Here is a 25592-nt window from a genome sequence, read left to right as displayed (position 1 = left end):
GCTAGCCTACACCTCATTCGTTCGTCCTATACTAGAATATGGTATTACCTGCTGGTCTCCACATACCAAACAGTGCATAAAACGCCTAGAAACAATACAGAGAAAAGCCATCAGATTCATTTATAATAGGTACAACCGTAATGATTCTCCGACAGAACTCCTTGATAAAGCTTGTCTCCCGACTATTTACAAGCGTGCGAAATACTTACGCCTCAAGTTTCTGTTCCACCTCCTTAACGGGGTCTACAAATTAAACAGTGGTGCATATGTATCTTTCACTGAACAGCGAAACACTAGAACTAAACATCATAAACATTTAATTGAATACAGGTTCCACACAGACACATTCAGGTATTCTTTCTTTCCCCAGACAATCAGAGACTGGAATTCATTGCCTAGTGATATCATAATTTGCTCACCTGACGATTTCCTTCCTATGCTGGAAAAATATGTCTATGAATGCGCATCTTGATTTACCAGTATCGCCTGCAGACCCCGCATTTTGTCTCTAATTGGTTTTGATGTACTTTTTTGTTGTTTATCTTATGCTTCTGTATTTCTGTTCATTAACCTTTAAGGCCTGACTCAGGAAGGTCACACCCTTTGTTGTATTACTCCACTACGTATACTTGTAAACTACAATACTAACAAGTGTATAAGTTTGTCATTCTTATTTTGATGCAATGTATTTTCCCATGTCCTGCAACAGCCTCAAAATGGAGGCTAGCAGTATGTATGAAATAAATAAATAAATTATCTGTACTTGTTTTGAATTATCACACAATAACTATAAATAAGTTTTTTCATGTTTTCATTTCATTCAAGTTTATTCAATCTATGCTTAGAAATAGCGCGTTATGGCCCAGTTTGCCTAGCACCACATCTGGCAGGACAACTTGCAAGAAATAATACAAGTCGAGGCAAAAAAATTTGTTAGTGTGCATTAGCACTAACTTTTTTACAGCGCCTTGCACTATATCACTGTCACTTATATCAATGTATTGTTATTTCTTATAAGACATTACATATACTGAATTTGTCATTGCAAAGGCATTCAGTATATGCCTATCCACTATGTTGCGGGCATGGTAGTTATGTGTCGTAGGAAATTAGCCAATCCACATACAATACCACTCAATTTTTACCATGTGCCAAAATATCCTTTAATTTTATAATAAAGTGTTTTGTATAATTTGTGTTACTTGTCTCCTCTGAGATATGCATGGTAGGCAAGGTCGTCATAATAATAGTCCCCCTTTCTGTAACAATTTGGGGGGTTTTTTCTAATGGGCTGTCATTGTGGGCTGTGGTGGATATTGTCAAACCCTGAAAAGTCATTCAGGGTCAGGGTTCTGAAAATAGTATATTCTGTCTGCCTAACTTCCCAATAAATGTTAAGTGCAGTTTTAGTATTCAGGCCAGTAAAATTCTATTTGTGTTATATTATCAGAAAAGGTGGCCAGTATGACACGCTCAGTACACACCACTTGAAGAAAGATTAGTCTATAGGCCTTCATTTGAAACCTGAGCTGTAATCAATGCTGCAGCTGTAATTGCATTGTTTCTCTAACTGTGAATCATGTTGCACATAAAGCCATATTTATGTGAACTTGTTTTATAAGCAACATGAAATTGTTTCCTAAATATTATCCTAAAATCATTATTTGTTTATCATACTGCGCGTCATCTTTCTCTGTATGTTTATAAATGAAGTTTTTTAGTTCTAACTGCTTGAGGCACCTAAATTGGCTATCTATATCACAGGTGTCGTGGACCAGCAACACGTGAAACAGACACCATGGACACATTTGTGGACAGTTCCTGGTATTACCTGCGCTTTCTTGACCCCAAAAATGAGCAGAGCATTGTTGATCCAGCCATGTCACGTGAATGGATGCCTGTTGACCTCTACATTGGTGGCCTTGAGCATGGTGAGAAGGTGCTTGAAGCATCTATGTACAGCTTTCGTGTTTTGGTTCGTGCAGCGCTCACAAAGACAGGGACAAAGAGAAGAAATGCACTACACGTGCCCTGACTCACAACTATATTTTTTTATTAGGAAGCATTCGTATATATGTATGCATACAATGACATTAGCAGTACAACAGAATAATACGGCACCCAAAACATTGTTCATGAATGCATGACTGTCTTATTGCGGTTATCATAATTTACATGTGCTGGTGAGGTACCTAAACTCAACATTGCTCAGGACGATGGGTGGCAGGCTGGAAAATGCTGGAACTATTTAATCTCGGTCCAAAGCCTATATAGCATTGCAGTCTCAGTATCTTATCACCATCAAAGAGCTAATCAAACCTTTTACAGCTATAGCTGTCAAATTTCATTGTGTAATCACAACTTATCGTAGATATACTAGTGAAAATGCCCTTGGTCGAACGTGCAGAACCATTTCAATGCCAATAGAATGCTGACCCCTACTGTGAAAAGTGGGGGGTGCAGAGTATATGTAATTTGTCCTCTCCTATTCACTTTTGAAAACAAGCGTTTTCATTTGCACGCTGGAAAGTCCAGCAAAAGTACAGCTGAAGCTAAATTTTCTTTCTTCATAAAGTGACCACATAAGTAATGCTTTTCTTTACTGTGCTGCTTGGACAGTGAATATTGTCTTTTATGCCATTGTGAGACACCCTGTAGCGGACGACGCGCAGGATTCGCCATATACGCTCGCGTTGTGGAGAATGTCTGGCGTTGGAAAGTTCCCGCTCTATTAAATATCAGTTTGCATTATCATGCCCAATTTTTTGGGACTGCTATTTTCGTATTCGAAAACACGATCAGCTTGCTATATTTATATTAACCTGCGGGTGAGGGGAGGTCTGGATAGTGTATTATAATCAGCAGCGCCCAATGACTAGTGTGCCTTACGGCATGAAATCGTTGGGATATCAAATGCTGGAACTATTTAATCTCTGTCCAGAGCCTATATAGCATTGCAGTCTCAGTATATTATCACCATCAAAGATCTAATCAAACCTTTTACAGCTATAACTGTCGAATTTCATTGCGTAATCACAACTTATCGTAAATATTGTGGGGAGCACACGCGCCCATCTTCCCCCGTGTCGTCGTGTCGAGAGCTGGCATAGACACGGGAGAGGCGCACTACGCCCTCTCCCGATTCTCCCTCACTCTCGCGACGCACGCGCACCCTATCTCCCCAACTCGCGGGCAGGCAGCTGATGGGCGAGGAGGACATTTCCCTCGCCCAGGTAAAAATGTTCAAAACAGCGCGACCGGGGGAGACCCGCTCTCTTGGGACGCCGGACACCTGCACCGCCTGGACGAACCCACCTTCCACGACCCGTGAGTGACTTTGTTTGCCTGACCCACCCAGGCAACGAGGCAAGCCTATTTATTACTTTTACTGAGAGGACGTCCCTCTGCGAGTGTTCGTTATTGCTGGTAGCAATAAACGTTGTTACAGTTGATGCCGCTGGTTGCCTTATTTGTTCGAACCCGACGTAGCCGCGATTCCCGCGCTATGGGTTGGGAGTACCACGAAGCGACTGCGTGTGGCTACTTCTGGAGCTCGCCTTTAGCCCTAGCCGCACGCAGAGTGGAACCCCCACAATATACTAGTGAAAAGGCCCTTGGTCGAACGTGCAGAACCATTTCAATGCCAATAGAATGCTGACCCCTACTGTGAAAAGTGGGAGGTGCAGAGTATATGTAATTTGTCCTCTTCCATTCACTTTTGAAAACAAGCATTTTCATTTGCACGCTGGAAAGTCCAGCAAAAGTACAGCTGAAGCTAAATTTTCTTTCTTCATAGAGTGACCACATAAGTAATGCTTTTCTTTACTGTGCTGCTTGGACAACAAGTATTGTCTTTTGTGCCTTTGCGAGACACCCTGTAGCGGACGACGCGCAGGATTCGCCATGTACGCTCGCGTTGTGGAGAACGTCTGGTGTTGGAAAGTTCCCACTCTAACAAATATCAGCTTGCACTATCATGCCCAATTTTTCGGGACTGCTATTTTCGTATTCGAAAACACGATCAGCTTGTTATATTTATATTAACCTGCGAGTGAGGGGAGGTCTGGATAGTGTATTATAATCAGCAGCGCCCAACGACTGGTGCGCCTTATGGAGTGAAACCGTTAGATTATCAAATGCTGGAACTATTTAATCGCTGTCCAGAGCCTATATAGCATTGCAGTCTCAGTATCTTATCACCATCAAAGATCTAATCAAACGTTTTACAGCTATAACTGTCAAATTTCATTGTGTAATCATGACTTATCATAGATATGCTCGTGAAAATGCCCTTGGTCGAACGTGCAGAACCATTCCAATGCCAATAGAATGCTGACTTGAATTTTTTCTAACGGCATGTGTCACTTCTGACTTTGACAATTTTGTTTTCAGGCTGTTTCTAAGTAAAAGCTACACTATTACTTGTTTCCTGGCAGAAGCAAAAACAGCGGATATTTCGCATTTTGAAAAGATGAGGGCCACTTTTTGGTGAAGTGTACCCAAAATTTGGCCTGTGTAGGTTCGTTATATGCTCTGAAAACAGTTACTGAATAGTGTTATATGGGTTATTTAGTTGTTTTCTCCCAGTATACTCAGTAAAGGATGTAGGGCATGGTGTTTATATTTATTTGAAGCACGACTCAATGTTCTGAGTGACAAGCGATATACAGTAAAGGCTAGTTAATTCTGAAATTCAGATAATTCGGACGGCTCTATTGGTCCCGGCCAGAGCGCATGTTAGTCTATGGGACCAAACCTTCATTAATTCGTCAGAATTCGGCCCCGCACCGCTTAATTCGGACAAATGCTGACGGCTGCCGCTACACGAAAGTGTGGTAAAGCAGCGCTGGCACCACTGGAGTGAAACTGAAACCTGAGAGGTATCGCCATTGTCATCTATTAGTGGGGGCGATCGCAGCATCACCAAACGTCGGTGTCTTCTTTCTTCGCTCCATTGCGCCTTCGACGCCATTTTCCCTTGTGTTGTCGAGTCTGCATCATCTCTTTTTGCAGTTTTCTTTTTTTGTTGGCACCGAGTTTTGCATGCCACCACTATCGTGCGCTACAGTGATGGCAACGCCGGCAAAGCAGCAGAAGTACGAAGCCAAGAACTTGGCGACTAAGGTGGAAATTTTGCAGGCTTTGAAGAACAGCGAATCATGACAGCATGTTATGACCAAGTACAACGTGAAGTGAAGCACATTGGGAACGTACGTGAAACATGAACAACAGATTTTTCAAGCATTTGAAGGCGAGAGGTTTTATGCATCAAGAAAGCGGTTGCGAACCGCAGCTCATCCCCAGCTCGAAAAAGCTTTGCTCCAGTGGGTTACTGACTGTTGCAACGCACATCTGCCTTTGAGCGGGCCTCTCATCATGGCACAAGGTGAGAAGTATGCTGCAATGAAGAACAGTGAATCGTTCAGACCTTCAGAAGGGTGGTTCGTGAGGTTTCGGGAGAGACACGAACTCGTCTTCAGAAGCGTGTGCGGCTAAAAGGCCTGCGTAGACGAAAGCGTGACCACCCAGTGGAAAAATGTGAAGCTGCTTGAGCACATTGCTGCATATGAACCAAGTGACGTGTTCAATGCAGACGAAACTGCTCTATTTTTCAGAGCTGTGCCCGACAAGATGGCGACTTTGAAAGGGGACCCGTGCATTGGTGGCAAGAAGCGCAAGCAAAGGATAACTGTGCTTCTTGCCACTAATATGACTGGCACGGAGCGCTTGCCACTTGTTGTTATTGGGAAGGCGCATAAGCCACATTGTTTTAAAAACGTCAAAAGCCTTCCTGTCAAGTACAGAGCGAGCAGGAAGGCTTGGATGACCTCGGGACATTTTTGGAGGCTGGCTGCAGCAGTTAGACCGGCACTTCACGTCTAAGGAACGCAAGATAATTATGGTTGTTGACAACTGCAGTGCACATAACTGTACAGTCGAACTGAAGAGCGTCAAGGTAGTTTCTTTGCCGCCCAACACTACATGTGCCCTTCAGCCGATGGACAAGAGTATCATTCACTATGTAAAGTTGAACTACCGCAAGCACCTGCTACAGCGAATGATCTTAAGCTCAGAAGTTAGAAAGCTGTATGAAGTGGACTTACTCGGCACAGTGCACATCATCACCCACGTGTGGAAAAATACAGCTCCGCAAGTCATCGCCAACTGTTTTCGGCACAGCGTTTTTGTGAGGCCTGAGCATGTGGCAGTAGCCGACGAGGTGTCAGCCGAGTCCACGGATGATGACTGCCCGACCTTCAATGCTGTCCTTCCCACAGATGTGACCCTTCAGGACTACATCGCAATTGATGATTGTGTCGCCACAACCGATCTCCTGACCGATGAAGAAATTATTAATGATGTCACGGGCGCCTGCTAAGACCATGATTCAGACGAAGAGTCATGCGAGGAGGTGCAGCTGTGACCTCATCGCACCTCACGAGAAGTCACGGAGGCACTTTTGATATTGGAGGACGTTTGCCTGATCACTTCCAATAGTTTGCTGGCTGTTGGCCACTTGGAAGAGTTAAGAAAAATTGTGATGCCAACCGGAATCTGCACGAAAAGCAGACGACTATTGCAAAATACTTCAGTAAATGAAGGTATGCTTCTCCAACTTTATTTTAATGTTGTTTTTCCTGTTCATTCGTTAATGCGGCATTCAGATAATTCGGACATTTTTCCTGGTCCCATGAGATTCGAATTAATGAGCTTTTATTGTATGTTTATTCTGTGTAGGTTCATTACACCCTTTGAAGAAGGTTACTCACTGAAGTGTTCCAGGGTGTCATAGTGCTGCTAATCGAAATGTTGCCCTGACTCCTAAAACAGAAGCATGAGAGATGGTTGAAATCTTGTGAAAATAGAGAGAATTTTAAGTGTAATGCGTTGCGAAACTTTCACTTTCCTGATTTAAATACAAGTGTTGCAGATAATTCTAAACCCTAATTTTTTCCATGTGTTTTCTTGCATCATACGAGATTCGTAGTTTGGTTTTATGCTGTCCTCGGTGAGCTAAACAAGGTATCTTGTTTATATCTGGGGAAAATTAGGGGCATGGTATGACCAATGTGGAAGCAATGTACCCATGCGCATTTTCCAGTAGAATATGTATGGAAATGGCCCATAGTGTTATTAATCTGTTTTACGAGCGACTTAAATGTTATACAGCTGCGCTGGCATAATTACAACTACAATTGAGGTCAAATTTTATGAACATAAGAGAAACAATACACCAAGTTTATGTGTGTTTGTAAATGTGTATTGATCAAATACAATGTTAAAAAATTGTAAGGAAGTGTTCGAAGGTATTATGCTGTTGTTATTAGCTAGGTTTCCCAATGTCCCAAGAGAACTCTGCGTATCAGATATTTTATACTTTGAAGGAATAGGCAGCATTTTGAGTGCAATGTGTCACATAGTTTTAACGTTTCTGGCTCATTTAGAAACGTTACGAATTATTATTGAACCTTCATCTTTTATCCTTTTTACTTTTTTTATGCATAATATATTAGTCTTGCCTGGTGTCTTCACTGAATTAAATTAGTGTGTGTGTGTGTGTGTGCGTGCGTGCGTGCGTGCGTGTGTGTGTGTGTGTGTGTGTGTGTGTGTGTGTGTGTGTGTGTGTGTGTGTGTAAAGAGAGGGTCAGATCGTTTGTGGTTTGCCCCCCCCCCCCTCCCCGAGAAATATTTGGTACACCACGGTACTCGTGCTTCTTTGAACTCAAGAAGCTGAAGCGTACCATCACACAGAACATAACCCAAGCATTGAGCCAGATCTTCACTCTCTTTGCAGCACCAGCTATCATGCAATCAAACAATGGTCCTCAGTTTTCTTTGGCGCAGTTCAGTATGTTTGTCCAGCAATGGAGATCATGTCACGTAACCAGTAGCCCTTACTTCCCCCAGAGCAACGGCACTGCAGAAAGAACATACAGACGGTTAAGCAGTTGCTAAAGAAGTCATCCAACATTCACAAGGCTCTGCTTGCTCATCGTGACACGCCAGAAAAAGAAGGGTTCACACCTGCTGAACTCCTCATGGGAAGATGCCTTGGAACCAGCGTGCTGGTTGCACCAGGAATGCTGAAGCCACTGCGGAACACCAGGACATTCAAGAAAAGAAATGAAGCATACAAGGTCAAGCAGTGCAGGCAGTACAACTGGCGACACAGGACTTTGGAGAGAGACCCTATTCAACCGCAGACCGCCATCCACATCCTGTCTGGTGTTGCAACAACAGGGACAGTAGTTGCGCCAGTTCACATTCCACATTCATATGTAGCGAGCACAGCTAGTGGCCTCACTGGACGCACAAGTAACTATCTACAGCCGTTGCAACCTGCAGCAATCACAAGTGGACATGCCGTAAGACCTCCAAGTCAGCTCAACTTATGACAGGGGCCACCTCAAAGAAAGGGAGGTGTTGCATGCGCTACCGCAACGAGATAGCGCTACATACACCATCATGTGAGAAGCAGAACGATGCCTCTGGGAGACCGGGCCAGACCATGCCAACCGAGCGGGCATGTAGCCATGCAAGTGTTGCTTACATAACCTATTAAACAGTTGTCATTTAGCACATACGTCTCATCAGTCGCAACGCATACTTGTGACTCGACCACGACAGTCTCTATTCACACAGGGATTGCATTCTTTCTTTCATTCTTTGTGCAAGTGCAGCAGCAATGACAGGTTTTGGAAGCACAGGCTTCTAAAGTTAATCTGACTGTTTTCTTTTTCTCATCATGCTAATTTATTTCTTTTTGTCACCCAGCTGTGATGCATCTGTATTATGCTCGCTTCATCAACCACTTCTGTCATAGCCTGGGCTTGACGGAAGCCAAAGAGCCATTTGTCAGGATGCTCGTGCATGGAATGGTGGTGAACGAAACTTTCAAGCTTTCCAGCACTGGCCGATACCTGCCTCGTGATATGGTAGCTCAGAGTAAGTTCTAGTATGTGTTCATTTTGATAAAGTAGTAAAGAACTGTGGCACATGATTTAAAATACATGACATATTATCAATGCTTGAAGTCCGAGAGGGCCCAGCACTCCCTCCATTTTTTAAGGAGGGGCTCAACCCCTCCTCAGCAGGTCAACTGTAGCACTGCAGCATCCATACGACAAGCGCTGGAGGCGATTTTGTTACCAGTAGTGCCTTGTTCGGGGCAATTCTAACTCCAATTTTTTGATGAATGAGTTCATCGTGATTATCTGGCTGATGTGGCATGAGCAAAAACAGGAAAGCAGGCAGTGTTGTACTATTGCATTCATTACCCTGAGGCACTGCACATGACTGTCACCACCCTTGTTCGGCTAAGATTCTTGGCCTTGCCAAGCATCTTAGTCGAACAAGGTTATGTCTTCATCAGTCTGATCCTGCCTTCGTCAGAGCAATACTCTAGAAAGGCAGTTCCACCATGCGCGCGCACGCGTGCGTGTGCGTGCGTGTGTGTGTATGTGTGTCAAATAGAAGCACATAGGAAAAATTCCAGGATGTTACTATTGTTTCCGCCAAGGGCTGGCCTCCGTAGGAGTGAAGGCCGGTCCCCAGCCGAAACGTCGGTAAAACCCTGGTAGTTTTCTATTCTTTGACCTGTATATTTCACTGCCGGATCCTATGATTCAACATTTCACTGATATATGAATGAGAAGAAAGGTGGCTAACCAAGGGGCCAGATTTTTGTTAATCATATCATAAAAAGCCAACGAACAAAGGACAACACAGGGGAAATTACTTGTACCTACTAATTAAATTAAGCAAGTTATAAATTAATGGAAAATGAAAGTGGATGAAAAAACAGCTTGCCGCAGGTGGGGAACGATCCCATGCCTTCCCATTAGACCTGCGATGCTGTACCAATTGAGCTACCATGGTATCGTTTTCCCATCCACTTTCTGGGGTAATTATGTATTACTACTAGAACTAACCCTGGGAGTGTTAGCCAGCGCCACCATTCACAAACCATGGCGGCGTATGTAGAACATCCTTTCTGCTGCAGCTGTCATGAGTACGTGATCTTTTTGGGTGACGGCAACTCATCAATAAACCCACGCATGCTACCTGAAGGCATCAATGTTGCAAGATTCGAGACTGTTGTTGTGTCTTTGTTTGTTGAATGAACCAGCATCCTATGGATCATCAGACACCCAAAGCGATACTATCGCAGGACTTAGCGGTTCCCAGCATTATCATTAATGATGCTTTCAGTCATCTAAGGCACGGTGGGGAGAAGTTAGAACTGTGTAAATATGAACTAATGGCATAGAGGGTGAGTGCTGTCATTCGCTGGGACAAATCATACCTCACTTATCAATCTTGCGTTTTAAAAAACATACATTATAGATTTGGAATTCTAAAAAAATATATCACATAGTAAGTGATGCATTTTCTTCATTAATTTTTCAAGGCATTTGGAGCCAGTGAAGAGGTGCAAGAAACACGCCCACTTATGCGTAAAGCACTAGTGGTGAATGAACCGGCTTTGAACCGGCAAGCCTCTTCATAGAGTGCGCCGCGCGTGTTTTGCCTTCTCGATGAGCCGACTTGCGACAGAGGGCATGTCAGCACCGTGCCCTACGCCATGACTTTATTGGGACACCCGAGCGAGTGCTGTTTCACCTCCTCAAGAATTCTTGCTCTGTGCCTTCAGGTAGCATGTGTGGGTTTATTGACCAGTTGCCTTCACCCAATAAGATCACATACTCGTGATGCCTGTGGCAAAAAGGATGTTCCACATCCGCCGCCATGGTTTGTGAATGGTGGCTCTGGCTAACACTCCCAGGGTTAATTCTAGTAATAACACATAAATACCACTGAAAGTGGATGGAAAAATGGCCCCATGGTAGCTCAATTGGTAGAGCATCGCACGCTTAATGTGAAGACGTGGGATCGTTTTCCACCTGTTGCAAGTTGTTTATTCATCCACTTTCATTTTCCATTAATTTATAATTCCTTTAATTCAGTTATTAAGTACAAGTAATTTGCCCTGTGTTGTCCTTGGTGTCTGGTTGTTGGCTTGTTAAGATATGATATACAGGGTCTCCCAGGTAACCTTAGCCAGAGCTTAAAAATATTTTAATGCCACGTAGCTGGACAAAACCAAGGTAATGTTGTTTGCCATCGTTTGGAGATTCTCAAAGTATTTTTAAAAAATTCTGCCTACTTAGATAATGAGTCTTAATTAATTAATCAACTTCTCAAATATTATAATTAGATTAGAAGTATGAAATTAGATGAAAAGCTCCCAACACAGCTTTCTGTTACTCAGTACATGCTAGATAAAAGTGTTTTTCCGACCATGAAAAAAGCCCGCGAATACATGCAAAGTGCCTCGTGTGGCTAGTCGCACAACAATTTTGCATACATTTGTGGGCTTCCTTCATGCTTGGAAAAACACTTTTATGTAGCACGTATTGAGCAACAGAAAGCTGTATCGGCAGTTTTTCATGTTGCTGTACAATTTTCCCATTGACACTTTTCATCTAATTATAATATTTGAGAAACTTGTGAAATAATTAAGACTAATTGTTTAATTAGGCAGAATGAAAAAAGGAATAATTTGAGTATCTCCAAGGAATGGCAAACAACATTATCTTGGTTCTGTCCAGCTGCGTAGCATTCACATATTTTTAAACTCTGCCTAAAATTAGCTGGGACACCCTGTACATACATACATATATACATACATACACACACACACACGCACGCACGCACACACAGAGTGTTTCAGCGAACACTTTCAAAAATATCACAATTATAGTTCATGAGTTGGTCTACTTCAAGCAGCGGACAATACTTGCACAACATATTGAGATGCAAAATCAACTAATTAATAAAACTTCACTAATTAAGTTTCTAACTAATTACATTATGGCCCATATTGCAATTTACAAATTATAGCCGTATAGTTTGCAAGGCGGATTCACTTGGAACAAATTTTCAAGATGACACCAGTTTCGAGATATAAATTCCTGAACTTTGCGGAGAAATGCATTGGCGTTCCAGTTTATTTGTTAACAAAACGTTGTTTCATGCACTGAAGCACGCAAGTAAATGGAACGCCAATGCATTTCTCCGCAAAGTACAGGAATTTATATCTCGAAACTGGTGTCATCCTGAGAATTCGTTCCAAGTGGATCTGCCTTGCGAAGTCCTCAGCTAGAATTTGTAAATTGCAATATGGGTAATAAGATAATTAGCTAAAAAGTTAATTAGTGAATTTTTGCGCAAGTAGTGTCCCCCGCTTCGAGTAGACCAGCTCATAACTAGAATTGAGCTATCTGCCACAGGCAACCTTTAAAAAATTTTGAAAGTGTTGGCTGAAGCACCCTGTATGTATGAGAGTATGTGAGTGTGCGCGCCATGGAGGAAGAAAAAACATAGGAGGGAGCATACCACAACGCGATTGAAGCCAAACCTGTTGACCCAACACGTGATCACATGCGAAAGTGTGCGGTTCCTTTTAGTGTTCCCGCTGTGCAAGCAAAGCCATGGCGGCTACAGCTGAACAAGTGCACACCAAATAAAAACTATTGGCATAGCTCCTGGGAACCAAACGTGTCAGCAAATCTCGATTCTTGCTCTGTAATCTTGACGCAAGAGGTCACGTGTTGGGCCACCACTGTGGCTTCACAGAACATTCGCATGCCAAGGCCGGCTGCATGACATAATGCTTCCTCCTATATTTTTCCTTCCTTCATGGTGCGTGCCCTATACTAGTTGCCACCCTATAAGAGCCCCCCCCCCCCTCCACTGAAGGGAGACTTTAAGCCCTGCACATTATTTAAAACAAAAATGCATACAACAAATTTTCATGCTATTTTTGTAAATGGTGTTTAATCAATATTACTTGTATTTGCTTGGTGTACACTAAAAGAGGGGACCAAGCTGTACCACAAGGAGACTGGAGAGCCAGTTCTTATGGACTGGGAGAAAATGAGCAAGTCGAAGCACAACGGTGTTAAGCCAGAGGTAAGTAACAGTTATGTTTGTGTAATGTCTGCTTTTAAATTGTATTCTCTAAGGTTTTGTGTGCAAGCTCTATTTAGAGCCTATCATGAAAAAAGAAACGCCAGTTGGCCATTGCTAGCAATGGCTAACTGCCGTTTTGTTTCTTACAATAGGCTGTACGTTATTAATGAGGTTGTCATGTAAGCTTTTTCGCCAGCAGTTAGATGCTATAGTATTGGAAGTTCATACTTATTTCCCCATCATTGTTTTGCATTGCTGGACATCTCAGCATGCCTGTAATTTTATCTTTACACTTGAACGTTTATTGTGGTTTGGGAACTTCCTAACATTTTGGAAGTAGTTCACTGTTGCTGGTGGCCAGTCTTCCTTGAGCGATGAAACATTCCGCAATGTAGCATATTCAGCCTTTTATTGTTTCTCATATGCGTCGGTGGCCTTCCATCTGGCATTATATCAGCAATAAATTATATGTCGACAATGACGTTATTTATTGCAAAATTTACACACTTGACGATCATGTAGCTCCTCAAGAAGATCTGGATAAGGTTACCCAGTGGTGACAACTATGGCAAATGTTATTTAGCATAGAGAAGTGCAAATAATATTCAGCTGTACACAATATTTGTCTCGCTTGTCGGTTTAATCATAATCTGGTCATTACCTGATTATCATATAAATATTTAGGTATTTGTCTTACATCAACCCTGTTGTGATCAGCCCGTATCACAAAAATTACTGCAATAGCATCACATACAACCAGCTATTTATAACATAGTCTATAACGCTAACATAATCCTAATCCATAAGAAAGGGGACGCCAAAGACTTGAAAAATTATAGACCGATCAGCTTACTGTCCGTTGCCTACAAAGTATTTACTAAGGTAATCGCAAATAGGATCAGGAACGCCTTAGACTTCTGTCAACCAAAGGACCAGGCAGGATTCCGTAAAGGCTACTCAACAATAGACCATATTCACACTATCAATCAAGTGACAGAGAAATGTGCAGAATATAACCAACCCTTATATATAGCTTTCATTGATTACGAGAAAGCGTTTGATTCAGTCGAAACCTCAGCAGTCATGGAGGCATTACGGAATCAGGGTGTAGATGAGCCATATGTAAAAATACTGGAAGATATCTATAGCGGCTCCACAGCCACCGTAGTCCTCCACAAAGAAAGCAACAAAATCCCAATAAAGAAAGGCGTCAGACAGGGAGATACGATCTCTCCAATGCTATTCACAGCATGTTTACAGGAGGTATTCCGAGACCTGGAGTGGGAAGAATTGGGGATAAAAGTTGATGGAGAATACCTTAGCAACTTGCGATTCGCTGATGATATTGCCTTGCTTAGTAACTCAGGAGACCAATTGCAATGTATGCTCACTGACCTGGAGAGGCAAAGCAGAAGGGTGGGTCTGAAAATTAATCTGCAGAAAACTAAAGTAATGTTTAACAGTCTCGGAAGAGAACAGCAGTTTAGGATAGGTAGCGAGGCACTGGAAGTGGTAAGGGAATACATCTACCTAGGGCAGGTAGTGACCACGGATCCGGATCATGAGACTGAAATAACCAGAAGAATAAGAATGGGCTGGGGTGCGTTTGGCAGGCATTCTCAAATCATGAACAGCAGGTTGCCACTATCCCTCAAAAGGAAAGTGTATAACAGCTGTGTGTTACCAGTACTAACATATGGGGCAGAAACCTGGAGGCTTACGAAAAGGGTTCTACTTAAATTGAGGACGACGCAACGAGCTATGGAAAGAAGAATGATAGGTGTAACGTTAAGGGATAAGAAAAGAGCAGATTGGGTGAGGGAACAAACGAGAGTTAATGACATCTTAGTTGAAATCAAGAAAAAGAAATGGGCATGGGCAGGACATGTAATGAGGAGGGAAGATAACCAATGGTCATTAAGGGTTACGGACTGGATTCCAAGGGAAGGGAAGCGTAGCAGGGGGCGGCAGAAAGTTAGGTGGGCGGATGAGATTAAGAAGTTTGCAGGGACGGCATGGCCACAATTAGTACATGACCGGGGTTGTTGGAGAAATATGGGAGAGGCCTTTGCCCTGCAGTGGGCGTAACTAGGCTGATGATGATTATGATGATGATGATGATATGGAACACTCCTTGTTACTTCTAATATACAGTAGAACCTCGTTCATACGTTTTTGAAAAATGCGGGAAGAAACGTACTACCCGAGAAAACGTACGATCCGAAGCAGCTAAAAAGTTGGACAGACTCTACTGTAGTTGACATCTACGTAATGCGAAGCATTGCACGAATTGTTGCGGTACGAGATGCTGATGCACATAGAACTGGTGGGGCTCCGGCGGCCCGAGGTGCGTTTTGTTTTCTTGATGTGTAGTGTTTTAGGACAGCGACGTGAAATCGAAAGGAAATCAAGCTGGTACGCGACGCCAGATGTCGCCAGAGTGAAACGTGACGCTCACATCGCGCTGCCTGCGGCAAAGAACTGCGGCGCGTTCATGTTACTGCTGCCTAAAAGCATGCAGTACGCTTCCAACGACACTACACCCCACGCGCTGTAAAACACGTAGGTGAAGATGCTTATTGCAATAGGGTTAGCGGCGATAGCTGTGAATGCGGCGTGCGACGACCCGGGAGGAGATTTGCTGGTACCGGAATAAGAAACTGAGTGCGCGTCGGCATTTTCGCATGACACAGGCTGCTACGGTTCTCCACCCTTTCTTGTTTACATGAGATCTAGCCGCCCAAAAACGTATCATATGATCGCGGCCTGCAGCAGGGAAGGGTGCTGCGTTTGGGATATCACTTATTAAAAGCGTGCAGTATGCTTCCAGTGGCACCACGTGCTGCGAAATTGATAGGTGAAGATGCTTATGGCAATATGTACGGTTGGCGGCGAAAGCTGTGAATGCGGTGTGCGACAATCCAGGTGGAGATTTGACAGTACCGGAATAAGAAACTAAGTCCGCGCCGGTGTTTTCACGTGAGATGGGCGGACGCATATTGTGCCGTGGCGGGCGGCTGCTGTTCTCAATTGCGCGCGCCTCGCGCATTTTTTATTGTGATACCAATTATATGGACACTCCAGGCTCATTTCTGCCATCAGCATCGCTATGAGGTTCCGTATAAAGTCCAAGGGCGATAAAATCGGTGCCATGCGCCGTATGCTATATGTGCAAGTGAAAGCGTGCGAGGGTGAGCCGGCGAACGTGTCTCAATCTCGCATGCACGATCGAGGAAGGCGGAGCGGAAGCACGCCCTTTTCAATCATGCACGTGGTCACACGCAAGGCACGGGGGTGAGATGAGGGGGGGGGGGGGGCGTTCTTCGGCAGCGGCTGCTTACGGCGCGGCTGTATGAGCACCTTCTTGAAAGCGATCGGCGACATAGCCAAAGTCCTTATCTTCAAAGCAATCTGCGATGTTTGCAGAGTGCATGTAGTGCCGGTAGCTTCGTATGTGCTGTGCTTTCGACGTTTAGTTCGCGTTGAAGCGAGCGGTGCACAAGGGTCAAATCGCTCATTGCCGTTGCCGCGATTCCTAACTCCAGTGTTTTCACAGCGAGTTTCCGCAGTCATCGAGCGTGATGTGTTCGTGTTTACCTGTGCGTGCGTGACACTGTGCTTGTTAATTTAGTTCGTGAGTGAATGCTTACAAGTTTATTTGGCCAATAAAACTACTATCCTTACTTCGTATAGCTATGTACTAATTTTCTATCACACTCGATGCTTCGTCTTTTGGGCAAAACTGCGACTTTATTTGTTAACATGGCATCTAGTGACCAGAAAACGTATCATACAATCGCAGTTTGCCAATGTATTGACCGTTGGTGCTGAAAGATTGTGTTTTCTGGGAACATATGAGTCGGTAAAAAATAAGCGTTAGACAATTAGGTCATCATATTTCTTTTTTTTAATTCTCGATCACAAACGCTAGAACTGAGAAATTGTACCTAACAGGATTGTATCAACAAGGTTCTACTGTATACAGCTTACCAACCTCTGCTGCCCTGTAACTGAAATATCCATCACCTATATGGTCACCACAGTAGGACTATTTAATCTGTTCCCTCAAACCTATTCAGAACCACGCTACACATTTGATCAACAACTACTAGAAGCATTCTGGTGTTACCACTATAAAGTGTTTACTATGCCTCCAGTTGCTTGAACATCAAAGAACAATTGCACTGCTATGTTTATTATGCAAGATTGTTTACAGTCAACACTAGACAACTTTACCCCTTTCTTAACTTTACTGTACCTTGTGTCATTTACAAAAAAGGTACCGAAATTACTTTATGACGGTTGCATACAAATGCACCGAGTCGGTAGGGTAGGTGCTCATGATCATCAAGGGCGGAATTTAATTGCTCTACGTAAACTGTGTAATTTATTGTTCGGTTTAAACACCTGCATTTCTACAGATCACAGCAGCACAGCTTCCTATGTTTTCACCTGCCTTTGCCCATTCTACATAGAATGGGTGAGTGATGTCACTTGGGCGAGCAATCTGATTGGCTTACATGATGTCATCGGGACTACTTCAAGCATGCTACTGTACTAAGCTTGTTTTTAATAGTCTGTGTATGCGCAGTAAGTAGTGTGGCTGAAAAATGAGAACACGACTGCAATAAATGTAGACATTTCTTCCAACGAATGGCGTACTTCTGCCTGAGAATGTTGATTGTCTGCTGCAACTGTTGTCTGTACACATGCATTTGTGTGTGCGAAGAAAGGAGTGGAATGAGGAGTTTCTTTGAAAAAGCTGGGGCTCGCTGGTAGAGGTGCGAGACTGCTTGAAGGAAGGGGAGGGGTGCGAAACAATGCGACAAAAGTTAAAAATAGTGCAGTGGCAATGGCTACCAGTAGAATGCAGACAGTTATGTCACCTACACCTGCCACCTGCACCTGCAGCAATGAAAAACCATTGCTCACATTTTTGTGCTGCCATTCTGTGCAGGGAATAGATTGCAGTGACTGCATGCCATAGAAAATGCAAGCACTGCACATACATTTTATTTTGAGGCTGCCATCACCACATTTACAAAAAAAACTGCATCGGAAATTGTGGAAATGCACCACACTGCGGCAGTCATGGTGCTTACGGACAAAGACTCAACGCAAGACTGATTATGTGTGCCTGCTGTGCTAGGGCTAACCGAGTAGTGGTCCACCAAGCGCAAGAACGAGAAGTCGCGGAAGCAAAGGTCCCATGCAACCACCTTGTTGCGGGCTTGTGAGCATCTACCGTGGCGATGAAGCATGATGAAGTGCTCAGTAAACGAGAGCTCGGGTAGAGAGGGTGTCTGGGGGCCACCACTCAGGAGGCTAATCGGGGCGCGTCCTGGTGACGATTGCTTGCACAGTGACTCGACCCTGGGAGGGAGAAGCATGGTTCATGCAGGAAGTTAGCTCCAGTGTGCTAGCCATGTGCGCCATGTTGCCGTTACGGCGGCGGTTCCCGGAGATCAAGCCAAGTACAACGAACGATCCGAGGATGAGGCGCTGGAAGGCATCTCGATCCTCACAAAATAAGCACAGGAGCACAGTTAATTCAAATCAACCGGAAGTGGACAATAATTGCGTTACCACACATTGTCATGACAAAAGAGGCGGGACATAGCCGTGGCCGCACAGAATACAAGTGGAAGGGAACAGCTCAAAGGAGCTACCAATTGTAATGTTTTACCGCTTGTATTTATGCCTATATGGTACACTTAGGCACAACAAAAATTGTTTCAGGGACCCTTTAACAGGCCAGTCTTATCATGTGCTATAGCTCATTAAAGTGACCTTCCTGACTGAAATACAAAGGTTTGCAATCCAGAATCATTTAGAAAAGAATTATCACTTTTTATTTCCATAGATTTCCTGCCTCAACCTGAAGTATGAAGCTTTTTAATACTGCTGTGTTCAGTGTCCTTACTTTTATACTTTCATGACTTGAATTGTTGCATGCTAGTGCATATCACTTCTACGTTTTTTTTCTCTTCAGCATACATGGCCTTCTAAATTCATTTGACCCCACATGTTTTACACACCAGATGTCCTCACCAGAAATTTAATGGTGGGGCTGTAGTATTGTAAATTGTGTGAACTACTGCATAAAGATTTGCTCTTATACTTGTTGTTGTTGTTGTTGTTGTTGTTGTTGTTGTTGTTGTTGTTGTTGTTGTTGTTGTTGTTGCTGCTGCTGCTGTTGCTTACTTGTTTTGGTTTCTGCATGTTGCACCCGCAACATAATACTCCTATGGAAGCCAGTGATGTATTTCTATAAAGAAATATAAATCAAAATTGTATTAGGATTGTGTTCATGTCAGTGTTAAAATATTACGTCCTCTATTTACAACATTATGACATTTGCACAGTTGTACTTTCCAGGTTCTTAGCTAAGCATTGTGAAAAGGTGTTTTGCTTTGGATGTGTATTGTAAAATATGCAATTGCCCGAAGGCATGCACAAACCGAGAGTAAATAAATTGTGTGCACTTATGAGTAAGAAAAAGAACATAAAGGTACAGCATGAGTTCACCACATAATGTTTACTGGAGGAAAATATGACTCCAGGAGAACATTGATGCCATCATACCGTATAGTGTCACTATTCACTTGTGATGTACAACAAAATGTGTGTCAGTAGTGTTGCAGGAAGCTTTAGTTCAGTAGTTACAAATAGTATGCAATGCACAGGCCTTACACAGCCTTCAAAACACTTTGTTTTTGGCATTTGTGGCCCATGTGGCCTTTTCCTATAGATTATGTGTGCCTTCGGCGTTATTTCCCACTCCAGTAGATGTCAGATTACGGCCTGATGCCCATTGTGGATAGAGGCTCCTGCTCAGACTTTTCATGAAGTCATTGCCATCTTTAAAACCAGCAGAGTGTAAATTCACTGCATGCTTAATATTGAAGAGAAAAAATGTTGCTTCTTTCATGATTCTTGGAATTTTCACATCTTTTGCTTGTTTTGTGAATGCAGGATATAGTCTCGGAACATGGCATAGACACTACTAGATTGTTCATCCTCTGTGCCTACTCCCCAACATCACGCTACAAATGGCCCAGTCCTGGTAATTTCAATCTTTGGCACTTGTCATTTGCCAAATTTGAGCTATACATACTTGTATATAGGTAGCATGCTTGTATGTTTTAGTTTTTCTCTTGCTATTTTGCTGCTATTGCTTCAATTGGCTAAAGAAAACACAAGTTTATGTTGTTATTCACATTCACTAAAATGTTTTTTGTCAACTAATACATGGTTTTACACACATACATTTAGTGTCCAAGTTCATGCTATCCTGCTCTGATTTTTAGAATGCATGTATACTTCACCTTGACACCATGACAACTTGTTTAATTAGGACATGTCTTCCCTATATACAGGGTCCTGAATATTTTGGTGCGGGTGTTTGAAAGAGATTTTGCATTCACCACTGCACTGTTCTTGCTCAAATTTTGCAGAACAATTGCATTTTGGCTTCGTTTAGTATAACACTTGGCACAGTTAATTGCCTGGTTTTTAAGAAAAAAGATGCAAATTTGCCTGCGCTTATGGGAACGCAAGCTTCTGCCGCGACGGTGCAAGCATAAATTTGTCGCCGCCTGCTGTCAGCTGCAGAAAGCGACGTTTCAGGAAGGGCTGCCACGGTTGCCTGCTCCTGGAACAGGCGGCAGCCCTCCCTGGAATGCTGCTTTCTGCAGCTGACAGCAGGCGGTGAAACAAGTTTATGCTTGTGCTGTCGCGGCAGCAGCTCGCATCCCCATAAGCGCATGCAAATTTGAATTTTTTTTCGTAAAAACCTGACGATTAACTATGCCAAGTGTTATACTAAATGAAGTCAACACCAAAATGCTATCGTTCTGCAAAATTTGAGCAAGAACAGTGCAACGGTGAGCAGAAAATCTTTTTTCGAACACGCGCAGTGAAATATTCAGGACACTGTATGTTTTGCCTGCTACATTGGCTTAGTTGCTATTGCATTCTATTGCCAAGCGCAAGGTCACAAGCTTGATTATCCACAGATGCATCCACATTCCAAGTGGCACGGAATACAAACACACTTGTGCACCATGCTTTGGGTTCCCATTAGAGAGCCCTAGGTGGTCAAAATTAATCCAGAGCCCTTTACTACAGTATCTCTTATCACTCCTTTGTTACTTTGGGATATGAAGCCACATGAATGAATCAATCAATATATGTTGCAGGGCACTTTTGTGAACCATCACCGCATTGAAATTTATTCTGCAGTACTCTAGTTTGCGTTGGTGTCCACTGATCTTATTAAATGCTTTTGCACAGTCGTTGGTTTAGTGCAGCCCTTTCTGCATGATAAAGCCTAAACATCTTTTGTTATGACATAAAGCCCTACAAAAGGTTAATATTTCGATGCAGTGCTGTGCGGTTTGTTTTGAAAGCGCTCTGCCTCCGATTGCAAAAAACTCTGTAGGAAGTGGCATGTGAAACCATCGTGGTGGGAGCACTGACTCACCACACTGAAAAAACAAAGGAAAGGGTGCTGCTATGATTGATTTCTTCAACACTCTTACATTGCTATAAGTGCCTATGCAGGCTAGATGCACATGAGGATTAGCACTTGAGAAAAGGGAATGCGTGAGATTGTGGGGCAAACTTTTGCTTTTAATGCTTCTTGCCTGTCAGGATGTGTACTCACCTGTCAACTGTATATGATCCAAGCCTGTTTAGGATATCTTTAGGTATCTTTTACTCACTATTATTTGTGAACTATGTTTTTTTTTCCTGGCATTGTCTTCATCACCTTGTAGTAGTAAAGTTTTGCAGAATGTATGCAAATACCGCACGAGTGATATAACGGAAAATGATAGACATGAATACCTTAGTAACTTGCGATTCGCTGATGATATTTCCTTGCTTAGTAACTCGGGGGACCAACTGTAATGCATGCTCACTGACCTGGAGAGGCAAAGCCGAAGGGTGGGTCTAAAAATTAATCTGCAGAAAACTAAAGTAATGTTTAACAGACTCGGAAGAGAACAGCAGTTTACGATAGGTAGTGAGGCACTGAAAGTGGTAAGGAAATACATCTACTTAGGACAGGTAGTGACTGCAGATCCGGATCATGAGACAGAAATAATCAGAAGAGTAAGAATGGGCTGGGGTGCGTTTGGCAGGCATTCTCAGATCATGAACAGCAGGTTGCCATTATCCCTCAAGAGAAAAGTTTATAACAGCTGTGTCTTACCAGTACGCAAGTACGGGGCAGAAACCTGGAGGCTTACGAAAAGGGTTCTACTTAAACTGAGGACGACGCAACGAGCTATGGAAAGAAGAATGATAGGTGTAACGTTAAGGGATAAGAAAAGAGCAGATTGGGTGAGGGAACAAACGCGAGTTAATGATATCTTAGTTGAAATCAAGAAAAAGAAATGGGGGGGGGGAGGGGGCATGGGCAGGACACGTGATGAGGAGGGAAGATAACCGATGCTCATTAAGAGTTATGGAATGGATTCCAAGGGAAGGGAAGCGTAGCAGAGGGCGGCAGAAGGTTAGGTGGGCGGATGAGATTAAGAAGTTTGCGGGGACAACATGGCCACAATTAGTACATGACCAGGGTAGTTGGAGAAGTATGGGAGAGGCCTTTGCCTTACAGTGGGCGTAACCAGGATGATGATGATGATGATGATGATGATGATGATGATGATGATGATGATGATGATGATGATAGACATGACATTTATAGACAGGAAGATGGCAGTATGGTGTAGAGAGCAAACACACACAGCTGATATTCTAGTTTACATTAACAGGAAGAAGTGGACTTAGATTAGTCTAACAGAATGGGTGACAAAGGAAGAGAAGTGCATTCCAGGGTAGCAGTGGATTAGGTGGTGTAGTGCGATTAGTAAATTTGTAGGCATAGGTTGGAGTCTGTAAATGCTAGACAGGAGTAATTGGAGATTGCTGGGCAATGTTTCCACCCTGCAGTAGTTATCAGGAGGAGGATGATAATTCAAACAACCCTTCAAGAGACACTAACCACTGTTGGAAGAAAATGTGCTAGTGCACTGTGCCTAGCAGAAGTCTTGCCACCATTTCTTCTCTGAGTGCAGTGGTACTTTGCTGCAGCATTTCGTGGAATTGTCAGCTGGCAGGAGCGTCTGTGGCTGACTGTGCACGATTTCCGGAATAGTGTGCATCGATCACTGGAGGAGGCACAGTCAAGTCCAGAATTTGCAGACCGAGAAGCATACTACTACGAGGGCAGAAATCACCATGTAAAAAATGTAATGTATTTACTCTCTCTCTCTCATTTCCTAACGGGGTCCTGAAACACTTTTTGAACATAGTAAGAAAATGTTGCCAATCTGTAGAAGAAGCTTCTGTGAACGTGTGAGCTGAATATATTACTACACTGCATGCATCAGGAAATTTACGATCTCATGTCAGAAACAGTGAAAATCACTTGCTCTCCCCTTTGCAATGTCATCACAATCAGCAAAGCTCACCAATGGCTATTGGCTGATTTCATGATCATGAGAACATTCTCAGTAATACTACTATTGCTAATTTCAAGGTAAATAAATGAAAAATATGTAGGTCTGCAATCTTAAAAAGACAGAAAAATAATTGAATCTTTGCACTGCCAGTCTACACAAAACAGTTGCACGTAGCTGCATCTGCTGCTGGTGGCCTCAGAGATAGCAGCGACATGCTGTGTAGCGTAGTCTACCCTGGACACCATCGGATGCCACAACGAGCCCTCTCACCAACAAGACACTAAACTTTTGGCCAGCACTTTGCCCCCTTGGCTTCTCCCCTGCACAGCTTCCAGTGTGCTAGTGGAGGCAAAAGGAGAGAGAAAGCCACTCATCGGGGTGATAACTATGCCAACTATGCCTCACTTCGTTTTCAAAAAAATTTGAGACGGGAGATTCAAAAGACGAAATACATTAATAGTGAGGTCATTCTATGATTAGTTAGAAAAGCGTTTCAGGGCCCCTTTAATGACTTTATGGCACTTCCTTTTATACATGATGAAGGTATTCCTTCGTTGATGCTTACATAAGTACTCTGAGCCCTTTTCCTGTGAATATTGAACAGCCTGCGCTGAATCACAGTGACATATGCACTAAAGATATGTGGAGCTCTTAATAACTGCAATGTTTTGCAGTTTTACATGCTAACATGTTTTACCTACTTGGTTTTTCATTGTTTCTGGCCCTGTGTAGTATAGATATCTGGGTTGAAGAACGGTTCACAATTACTTTGTAGCTAAAGAAATGACCTGCAAGTGTGTTGTGCACTACCTTTATGCAGGTGACGTTCATGTACAATGTAACGCGGCAACTCAACCTAGTCATCAAGGACCTCCAGATATATACAAAACATTTGCGGGTAAGCAATATTTTATTACTTGTATGCCTGTGACTGTGAGCATACAGTCCTGCTGTGCATGTTGGCATCACACGCATTTGTATCTTGGTTGGTGGACTTCTCCATTAATTATTCAAATGTGCAGCCATGTTTTTCTTAGCAGTTCTTACCAATTCATCTGCAGGAATTAGGAGGTTCAAAAATGACGAATTCAGCTAAAATAGAATAGCTTTATTGCCTGTTAAGCATAGGCTGGATAAGTGCTTTCACACATCCTTTCACAGTCCTGAGCCCCCCCTCTCTCCCTCTCTCTCTTTCTCTCTCTCATTTTTTTCAGTTGTATGTGCTCGAATGGTGTAAGGTCATAGTTGCAACACTCCATACTAGTGACACTATTATACCAACCAGTATGTCTATATGTGTATTAAATCCACTGCCTACAGCATTTTGTTCAGAGTAACAGTCTACCTGCAGGTAGTCGTTCGTGAGTTTATGGAAATTAATATGCAATGCAAACTACTGCCACTCGCCAATGTGGATGCACACGGCAGATAAATTGCACGCACACTTTTTTTGTGGCAAGGCACTCTCACTAATCCGCCTTTTTCATGTTCCTGTGCTACCCTCTGCCACATGCCACTGGAAACATTTTGGAAGGGTGCCAGGGCTTTCGCCGGTTGATTTGTGTACCTGTGTCCATGTTGAGTATGCATCGGTTGTACGTTTTGTGGATTGTGATTAATTATTAATGGCTTCTCCGGGGCAGTATGTCGTTCCTGAAAACCATGTAGCACTCGTTGACTACTGGGTGATCAGGCCTGAGTGCGCTGTTGCACTAACAGCGCGGCCGATAAAGTTACGTCGAGTTCCGTCTGCCGACGCAGTTTGTTGCCACTGATGTCTGCTCTTGCACCTCACTTTTTGTATTCATTTTACGTTATCATTAGACATTTCGCAAATTCAAGAAGTCTACGAACGCAGCCTTCCGCATCGTATTTGCCAAAGCGGTGCATTTGTTTACATTGACATCTACATCCACAGCTCGTTAGCTTTGAATATTGTGGAAACAGTGCCTCACTCATATGGAATAATGTCAGAACATAGCAAAACAAACATATCTGCGCATATGAGCTGCGATGTTGCACCCTGAGATGAGTCAAAATGAGTGGTCAAGCCACTTAAACAATGGCAACTGTGATCCAGACACATATATTACAAGCTGTTATTACTGGTTTTCGCTTTTCTTTACCTTCATCGTACTCGCAGTT

General features: G+C 43.2%; 1 protein-coding gene across 1 annotated transcript in view; it reads left to right on the top strand.

Annotated features, from left to right (window-relative positions):
- Positions 1-25592, top strand: part of LeuRS-m (Leucyl-tRNA synthetase, mitochondrial) — an 80564-nt gene that overhangs the window by 43752 nt on the left and 11220 nt on the right. Inside the window, exons 12-17 of the mRNA XM_075669341.1 lie at positions 1765-1931; positions 8776-8946; positions 12881-12975; positions 19951-20041; positions 23077-23234; positions 24268-24345. Coding sequence (XP_075525456.1) covers positions 1765-1931; positions 8776-8946; positions 12881-12975; positions 19951-20041; positions 23077-23234; positions 24268-24345 — 760 coding nt within the window. The remainder of the gene's footprint in view (positions 1-1764; positions 1932-8775; positions 8947-12880; positions 12976-19950; positions 20042-23076; positions 23235-24267; positions 24346-25592) is intronic.

The sequence above is a fragment of the Dermacentor variabilis genome, chromosome 1, assembly GCF_050947875.1.
Source record: "Dermacentor variabilis isolate Ectoservices chromosome 1, ASM5094787v1, whole genome shotgun sequence".
In the NCBI taxonomy this organism is placed as follows: Eukaryota; Metazoa; Arthropoda; class Arachnida; order Ixodida; family Ixodidae; genus Dermacentor; species Dermacentor variabilis.
Note: the sequence above shows the minus strand (reverse complement) of the source record. Positions and strands in the feature narration are given on the sequence as shown.